Source organism: Calidris pugnax, unplaced genomic scaffold (assembly GCF_001431845.1).
Source record: "Calidris pugnax isolate Ruff unplaced genomic scaffold, ASM143184v1 scaffold371, whole genome shotgun sequence".
NCBI lineage: Eukaryota > Metazoa > Chordata > Aves > Charadriiformes > Scolopacidae > Calidris > Calidris pugnax.
In genome coordinates, this window is record NW_015091373.1 from 577,343 (window position 1) to 586,117 (window position 8,775).

An 8,775-nucleotide genomic window follows, 5' to 3' on the forward strand; every position below is an offset into this window, starting at 1 on the left:
GCGGGGGTCCCCAGCTTCACGGGAGGGGACGCCACCCCCCCCCCAAGCCTCAGACCTTGAGCGCCTTGTCCGGCGCGGCGCTGGGGCTGCCGGCGGCGCTGCCGTCGCTGCCCTTCTTCTTGCGCAGGGTCTCGATCCAGCCGGCGCTGGGGCGGGCGGCGAAGCTGGAGAGGGCCAGGGAGCTGAGCCGCATGTTCTTGCCCGACATGATGAGCTCCCCGAAACCCTCCTGGTGGGAGAAGGCGTAGCCCGAGCGGCGCGACCCCACGCGCCCCACGCGCCGCATGCACCGGTGCTGCGTCTTCTGCTTCTTCCGTACCAGCTGAGTGTAGCGCACCTGGGGACAGGGGGACGGGGGGACGGGGTCAGGGACCTGCAGAACCACCTGCCCCCCAGGGGACAGGACCCCGCGTCCGTCCCCAAAGCCACGCGCTCTCACCGTGTCCGAGAGTTCGGGTTTCAGGTCCAGCTTGAGGAAGCGAAAGGCCACCACGGGCATGATGCAGACCACAGTGGTGAGGGCGATGGTCAGCCAGACCGTGGGCTGGGCCAGTGTGTTCTGCGCGTTACCTGCCGGGGGGGAAGCACAAATGCAGCCAGGGCTCGGCTGGGACGGCACCCACTGGGGTTGGGGGGGCATCGCTCAGCCCCCCTGGGACTCACCCACGAAGCGGAACTGATTGGGGAACATCTGGAAGAGGCCGTCGCTGTGCATGGTGAAAAGGATGGCAAAGTAGGCAGCCAGGCTGCCCCAGATGAAGAAGTGGTTGATGGCCGTCCAGAAGCCCGTGTCCAGCCCGATCTGGTGGAGAGGAGGAGGAGGAGGAAGAGGCTTAGGGAACAGCCAGGTTGCTCTGAGCACGGCTGCAGGGCAGGATGGCACCCAGACCTTCACCCACCCTTGGTGCTCCAGGTGAGGGGCTGGAGCCAAGCACCGTGTCCCTACCTGCACGCTGACAACGATGACGAGGGAGGTGGCCACGGTGACAGCAAAGGACTGGTAGTCGGCCAGCTGGGCGCCATCATCGCGGGTGGCGTCAGCGAAGACGCCGTAGGGGATGAAGAACATGAGGACAGAGGTGTAGATGCCCTGGGCGATGCAGATGAAGAACTCCCGCTTGTTGAAGAGCAGGTTCAGCTGCCCGGGCTCATAGAGCTTGGGGTACTCCATGCTCCGCTGCTCCGGCACGTCCTGGGGGCACAGGGCACTCTGGGCACCTCCCTCCAGCCACAGGCACCACCGGAGCTTGACCAGCTGCCAGTGTGGGGACAAGGACAGCCCACCTGGGCAGCCCTTGGGGACGTGCAGGGGAGCCCAACCAGCTCCTTGTGCAGCCAGAGACCCCCCCCCCCACCGCCCCCCGCCGTACCTGGTCGAAGACGCCCATGGCAAGCACAGGCAGCGACGTGTAGACGATGTTGTAGAGAGTGATGAAGTATTGGTCGTACACGGTCTGCGTGGGACAGAGCGTTGAGGGGGACGTGAGACCTGCCCGCCCCGTGTCCCAACCCTCCCCGCAGCTGCAGGGACAGCAGAGCCACCGCCACCCCCCCGGGGGTGCCCACCCCGAGCAGCGCTGGGTGCTGCTGCCACCGCGTGGCAGCCACGGCCAGACGGGCTCCTCACACCCATGAGCTCCTGGCGGAGGGATCCCAGGCCGTGGTGGGGCAGGATGGGCTCCCCCCCGGGAGCCTGGGGACTGGAACATGCTTCTGAGCAGGGGGGTTCCCCCAGGAAACCCCCACCCCCCAGCTGCGAGCGTGAGGAGCCAGCAACGCACCTGGGCTGAGAAGCCGCAGAAGAAGCCAAACCAGAAATGGACCATGGTGAAGGCGAAGTTCTTGTAGAAGAAGTAGCAGAGGAACTTGCACATGCGAAGGTAGGACCAGCGCCCGTGCACCAGGAGCAGGCGCTGCAGGAACTTGAACTGCGAGAAGGAGTAGTCGGAGGCCAGCACGGCCTGGATGCCCTCCTGCCCGCTGATGCCCACCCCGATGTGGGCGGCTGCAGAGGGAAGAGACACGTGGAGTGAGGAGGGGTCTGCCAGGAGCGAGGACAGAGGCTGCCACAAGCCCCAGGACAGCACAAGAGGGGACCTGTCCCCTCCCGCAGCTCCCCAGACCCCAGGACTTACTCTTGATCATGCTGACGTCGTTGGCCCCGTCCCCGATGGCCAGGGTCACAGCTTTCTTGTACTTCTTCACCAGCTCCACCACCTGGGCTTTCTGCAAGGGTGTGACGCGGCAGCAGATGACGGCTTTGCAGGCACAGGCCGTCTCCAGGAACTCCACCTCCATGTCAGCCTCCAGCGCGTGGGCCTGTGAGGAGAGCGGGGGGACAGTGGGGGGCATGGCCAGCAGCTGGGCACGGTGCCCCCGCCAGCCCGGTGCTCCCAGGGCCCTACCAGGCTGTGCCCGTTGATGACCAGGGCGTATTCGCCCGCGATGGCTTCCAGCACGGAGGTGAGCTTGGAGGAGGAGAGTTTCTCCTGGTAGGAGAAGCCATTGCCCATGGAGCGTGATGCGTCCATCATCTTCTCCCGGGCTTTCCTGGGGAGAAAGAGAGGGGTCAGGGGCCCCGATCTGGGGCACTTCCATATCCCCCAGCTCCTCCACGCCAGTCCCACACATGTCCTGTGTCCTGTGTCCTCTGCCCAGCCCTGCCCCCCGACCCTCACCTGAGCTCCTCTCGCACCTCCAGCACGGTGTGGCCCGTGACCACAAACACCTCCGTCATGTCGTCCGTCAGCATCTTGCAGGAGTAGCCAATGTTCACAGCCGTTTCTGGGGACAAAAAAGCCAGGGTTGAGCCAGGGTAAGCTCCGGGGTGTGGGGGGGGCACTGTCTGTCCCACCACCCTCCAGGCAAGTGGCACCCAACCCATGTCCCATGTCCCATGTCCCCATCTCCAGCCAGCCCAGACGCCCACACCAGCAACACCTCACCCTGTTTGTCCCCCGTCAGCACCCAGATCTTGATGTTGGCCAGCGTCAGGATGGCGATGGTTTCAGGGACTCCCTGCTGCAGTTTGTCTTCGATGGCTGTGGCTCCCAGCAGCTGGGGGGACCCAAACAGACTGGAGGTCAGCAGGGGCTGCCCCCCAGCTGCCTCCTGCCCCCCAGCCACCTCCCAGCCCACCACGTACCATCATATCATGCTCCACCTCGTCGTACAGCCGAGCCAGGCGATCCTCACGGGCCTCGGGAGCGCTGCCGGCTCGGTGCAGCCGCTCCGACCAGTCCTGGTAGTAGCCCTCCTCTAGGTCTTTGTAGGCCAGCACCAGCGTCCGCAGCCCCTCACCAGCATATTCCTGCAAGGGGACGGAGCTGGGGGCACAGGTAGACCCCAGTGTCCCCAGATCCCCATCACCCCCCAGGACAGGGCACAAGCCTGTCTCCACGCGTCTGGACAGCCCCTTGTCCTTCTCCAGCCCTGCCCGCAGGACCCTGCCCCGCTCACGTTGAGGTGGTCGGTGGTGACGTTGGTGAGGTCCTGGTTGACGGGGTGCAGGCGCTCCAGCAGGATGGTGTCAGCACCTTTGCAGTACAGCCGGATCTTGCCCTCGGGGCTGCGGACTGCGGGGAGCAGGGGACAAACCGCCTGGCTCAGGGGCACGGGAATAAATCCCACTCCGACCCCCAGCCATGACCCTACGAGGCCTCCACTGCCACATCATCATCTGCGTGGGGCTGGTCCCACCGCACCCCAGCCCCACTGCGGCCCTCCCAGCCCCACAGCCCCCGTGCCGTGCCCAGGACCTCACCGATGACAGACATGCGCTTGCGGATGTTGTTGAAGTCCAGGATGGCCAGCAGCTGGTAGGTGATGGCTTGACCCAGCTCGTGCACCGTGATGGTCTTGGGCGTACGGGACCGGAACACGAAGCCAAAGTTTCTGGCAGCCGTGACCAGCGCTCCCTCGTCCGGGGACTGAGCCTTGTAATACAGCTCCCCTGGGGACAGCACGGGGGGTCAGAGCCAGCGCCACGTGCCCAGCCACGCAGGAAAAGGTCCTGCCCTCTGAGCCCACCTTCGCTCTTCTCCTCAGACATGACGGTGTGGCAGAGTGAGAGCAGGCGGAAGAACTCGTGCACAAGGGGATCTCCCAGCTTGACGGCTTCCAGCAGGCTGGGGTCCCAGAACTGGAACCGTGGGTCCGCCAGGGGGTTGAAGGAGAAGTCAACTGGCTCTGGCCTCTGGTGGGGGAAGAGACGGGGTCACCCCGCTGGGGCACAGCCAGGCACCGCGCCGGTCCCGGGGCACCCTTACCTCTCCCAGCTCCGCCTTGTGACCCAGCACGTCCTGCACATCACCTGTGAACCAGGGCATGGAGTTAACAGGGAGGAAGCACAGGAGAGACATGGAGCTGTTGGAGCGGGGCCAGAGGAGGCCCCAGAGATGCTGGGAGGGCTGGAGCCCCTCTGCTGGGAGGGGGGGCTGAGAGAGTTGGGGGGGTTCAGCCTGGAGAAGAGAAGGCTCCGGGGAGACCTTGGAGCCCCTTCCAGTCCCTCAAGGGGCTCCAGGAAAGCTGGGGGGACTCTGGATCAGGGAGGGGAGCCATAAGACGAGGGGGAAGGGTTTGAAGCTGAAAGAGGGGAGATTGAGGTTAGATTTTGGGAAGAAGTTCTTTATTTTGAGGGTGGTGAGAGCCTGGTCCAGGTTGCCCCGAGAAGCTGTGGCTGCCCCATCCCTGGAGGGGTTCAAGGGCAGGTTGGAGGGGGCTTGGAGCAACCTGGGCTGGTGGGAGGTGTCCCTGCCCAGGGCACGGGGGGACTGGGTGGTCTTTAACTCTAACCATTCTGTGATTCTATGACAGGCACCCAATGCTGCTGCCCCACTGGCACCACACCCAGGGGGGGCCGTGGCAGCCCCACAATGCTATGGCTGAGCCTCCTCATCCCCCGGCCACAGAGTGCCCCACCGCCCACAGGGAAACGCAGCCTGGCCCTGGTGCCCTGTGCTCACCGTAGCTGTGCCCGTTCACGGAGCACTTGCTGAAGACCATGATGTTCTGGGTGAGGGTGCCAGTCTTGTCGGAAAAGATGTACTCCACCTGCCCCAGCTCCTCGTTGAGGGTGGTGGTCCGGGCCTCAGCCGGCGTCCGGCGCTTGGCACAGTACATCTTCTTGTCCCAGTTGATGAAGTAGCTGTGCCCGAGACGGATCACCTCCACGCTGTGGGAAGGGGACAGCCGGGTGTCACCGGAGCAGGGCAGTAGGCTCTGCTGAGTCAGCGACAGGCGCACACACACTCACCCACCCACCCCGGACCCCCAAGCCCCTGGGGCACACAGGGCTCCACGCTGTTTGCCGGCTCCCGCGCCCGTCCCTGGGGCTGGCCCGTCCCCGCTCCTACCGGCAGCCACCGCCAAGCCAGGGCTGGGGATGAGGGGCCTGGCACTGAGTGGGGGGTTCCCCGGGCATCTCACACACCTACGCGCCCCAAACCCCCTCCCCGGCCCCCAGGGCAGACAGCAATGAGCTAGTGCAAGGGGTGGGGGCGACACGTTCTTACCTCGGGGCTAAGGGTGACAGAACCCATGCTGGGGAACGAAAAGAGAGAGAAATTAAAAGAGAGAGAGAAGGGGACAGTGCAGGAGCCTGGGAGCTGCAGGAGGGCAGAGCAAAATAACCAGCATGCAGCCAGGGCAGGGAGAGATGAGCAGCCAGACAGACACAGCCAGGGGGGCCCCGAGGGACCTGTGGGGTCTCAGGTCTTGGGGTATCCCCGAGGGTAGACGTGGCCCGTCACCCTGACAGCAGCCCGCGCCCACCCCATACACACAGCTCTGCCCGTGGGTCTCCATCCCCGTCTCCCCTCCCCAGAGGGCACCCCGAATTCCTGGTGCCTGCCCCTTGCACCTCCCCAGCCTCTCAGCCCCTGCCCTACCTCACGTAGAGCGAGATGGGCACCACAGTGTTGAGGATGATGATGTAGGACCAGAAGGAGAGAAAGCCGGAGAAGAAGGCACTGTGCACCCCCTCATCCCAGGGCAGGTAGATCTGGAAGCAGACGCCCACCTCGTGCTCCCAGATGGCGTTGCCGATGGCCAGGATCACCCCCATGCACACCAAGAACCCGAAGATCTGGGGACAAGGAAAGGACACACATCAGAGCCCCAACCGGGCCAGCGCCGGGGCTCCCTGGGACCCACCTTCCCCATACCCAGAGCACCAGCGTGTTCATCAGCCGATCGATGCTCGTCCGCTTGAACTTGGTCCGGCCACTGTTCTGCATCAGCTTCGTGTCGGGCCCTGGGGACAGGGAATGGCATCAGCAGGGTCTCTGCCACGTGCCCAGTGCGGTGGTGACAGGGGTGGTGGCTGTCCCCCGCCCACCTGCAAAGATGACGAGGCCGAAGCACCACTCGGTGTTGCGCAGGACGCAGCCCCGCAGCAGCATGTTCTGGTTGCTCAGGGGGTACTTGTTCTCCTTCCAGTACAGCGTCCCACCAAACTTGTCCAGTTTGTTGTTGGGGGGTTCACAGATCACCTCGCCTGGGTGCAGGGGATGGCTTGGCTGTAACGTGCCTTCTCCATGTGGCCAGCTCCATCCCAGTGCTCCCAGCACTGCCCCCAGTCCCCAGAGCTCCGCTTCAAGCCACAGGACCACACCACCACACGGGTGGTCCTGGTGCCTCCAGGGTGGACCCACATCCAGGTGATGGAGAAGGAATCCCAGAGGACTGGTCGCAGGTACTCACCATCGAACCGAGCCAGCTTGCTGGTGTCACCCAGCTCCGAGGTGACGGGGATGGCCTGCCGCACCTTCATGTTGGTCTCTCTGCGGGCAAGGAGGCACCGCGTGGGTTAGAGACAGCCTGGCAGGGAGGGCTTTGGCAGATGCTCCCCATTTCAGGTCCCCAGAAGCTCCTGTCATGACCACAGCCCGTTCTCGCTCCTGCCTCCACCCGGGGCGAGGGGGGTGACCTACCCGTCCAGCTCCGCCGTCTCTATGTAGCACAACCCATGGGGTTCGCTGCTGCAGAGGAGGAGGAGGTCGGCCTGCCAGGAGAGACACGTGAAGGCTTGTGCTGCCCCTGGGGCTCCCCTACGCCTTCCCCAGGGACGCTCCTGGCCCTCGGATGCCAGGGCCCAGTGGGGTCTCTGGAGCTGCGTGTCCTCAGCAGGGCACTACCGGCACCCTGGCCCAGACACCATCGCCTGAAGCGCCCACATCAGCCAAATCCCCAGAGCTCAAATGCTCCAACGTCCAGGCTGGAAAGTCCCTGGTGTCTCCACCCCAGGAGGTGAGGGAGGAGTACAAAAGCAGTGCTGCTGTCCCTGTGTGCCACCCGCCCGGGACTGTGCCCATCTCGGGGCCACACTCACCGCCACAAACTGGTTGTTCTCCAACTTGATGATGTCCCCGACACGGACGTTCATCCACTGCTCCTGACGGAGGCTGCAGAGGACAGTGGAGAGGAGTTAAGTGGGGGCTGGCAGTGTGGCTTCTCCCCTGCCCACAGGGCCCAGTGTCCCCTCCCCGGCTGCCCCGTCCCCAGGACACTCACACTCCACCGATCAGCACCTGAGACTGCCGGTTGTTCACCTGGTTGTCACTTTTATGGCGGAACTGGGGAAGAGACAGCAGTGTCAGCCCCTCTGAGGACTGGGTCCTGCATCCCTCCCCCTGCAAATGCCCCCAGCATTGGGGTCACGTCCCCATGCCCAGGGGGCAGCCAGCCTGGGCAGAGGGGCGCGTGGGGGACCACTCACATAGTCGTCGGTGGCGTCTTTGACAGCTGTGATGGTTAAGACAAGAACTAAAGGCACGATGGTGGTGAACCAGGAGAGCGAAGAGATCTGCGGGATCAGCTGGGGACGGGGAGCGGGAGCTGGAAGGGACCAGGCCACCCCCAGACCCCCCCCACCCCTGCCCAAGGGTACCAAACCCCACACTTCCCAGGGGCAGAACATGCCCTGAGCCCCCCCCCGGCTGCCCAGCCAGGGAGGGACAGCGTGGGGGGGGGCACCTGCCTGCCCGGACCCCCCAGCACTCACCTGCAGGATGAGGAGGAAGAGGAAATAGGTGTTGGCCACTTCCTGGAACTGCTCGAAGAGGTTGACGGGCAGGAAGGTGACGATGTTGTACTTGGAGGTCTTGATGCAGTTGCTCTGGGGACGGACGGGGCAAGAAGGGGGTTCAGGAGCTGCTGAGGCCCCGTGGCCCCCCCAGCATCGCTGTGGGGGCAGGGCTGCAGCTCGCTGTGCCCCTGATCTGGGAGGTGTGACAGCAGCCTACCCCCCCCCGGCCCCAGCCCCTGCTCTAACGCCATGGCAGCTTCCTCGAGGCACCGATCTCTCCGCCTCGGTCCCAGCCAGTACCCAGGAACCAGCCTCCTCCGGCGGCAGCATCCTCAGCATCCGGGCGGCAGCATCCGACCCCCGCAAGGGTCACCCCAACCCAGAGCCCCTGTTTTTCCACCCCCCAGCAGCGAGGCCAGGGCAGGGCCTGGTCTGGAGCTGCCAGAAATAACCTCCAGCGCAGAGGGGGAGGCCAAGGTGAGCAGTGCCCCTCCCCCCGCAGCTCCGGAAGCTCGTTAATTAGCCAGACACAGAACCGCATCATCAGGGGACCAGGCAGGGGCGCAGGCAGAGCTGGGGGAGGGAGGTCAGTCCCCACAGAGGATGGGGGGCATCTCCCCCATGGGACCGTGTCATGGCCCCCTCCAGCCAGGCTGCCCCCGCCCTGGAACTCCGTTAGCGTTAGTGACTCGTCAGCACAATTTTCTTCAGGACAAACATCTATATTTAGCCATAACCCCCTCCCCCCC

At 64.7% G+C, this 8,775-nt stretch overlaps 1 protein-coding gene across 1 annotated transcript; it reads right to left on the reverse strand.

The window, feature by feature from the left end:
* Window positions 1-49: 49 nt before the first annotated feature.
* On the reverse strand, window positions 50-8,365 carry ATP8B2 (ATPase, aminophospholipid transporter, class I, type 8B, member 2). Its single transcript, XM_014961235.1, has 26 exons — window positions 8,327-8,365; window positions 8,003-8,182; window positions 7,718-7,816; window positions 7,513-7,574; window positions 7,331-7,403; window positions 6,933-7,003; window positions 6,703-6,782; window positions 6,338-6,496; window positions 6,165-6,253; window positions 5,889-6,085; window positions 4,965-5,173; window positions 4,269-4,312; window positions 4,030-4,195; window positions 3,764-3,952; window positions 3,460-3,575; window positions 3,146-3,310; window positions 2,946-3,057; window positions 2,679-2,784; window positions 2,406-2,550; window positions 2,136-2,319; window positions 1,782-2,005; window positions 1,371-1,454; window positions 947-1,192; window positions 664-802; window positions 440-570; window positions 50-337 (listed from the first exon to the last, which is right to left on the reverse strand). Exons 1-26 carry the CDS (start codon window positions 8,363-8,365, stop codon window positions 50-52), a joined length of 3,597 nt encoding a protein of 1,198 aa, XP_014816721.1.
* Window positions 8,366-8,775: the final 410 nt, after the last annotated feature.

Excerpts from the sequence above, each read along its gene's own strand:
- ATP8B2 (XM_014961235.1), bottom strand. The coding sequence starts at position 8,365 with ATGCTGAGGATGCTGCCGCCGGAGGAGGCTGGTTCCTGG. Across the intron at positions 6,086-6,164 it reads TGAACACGCTGGTGCTCTGG|ATCTTCGGGTTCTTGGTGTG; the intron begins GTATGGGGAAGG and ends CCTTGTCCCCAG. Across the intron at positions 2,006-2,135 it reads CGACGTCAGCATGATCAAGA|CCGCCCACATCGGGGTGGGC; the intron begins GTAAGTCCTGGG and ends TTCCCTCTGCAG.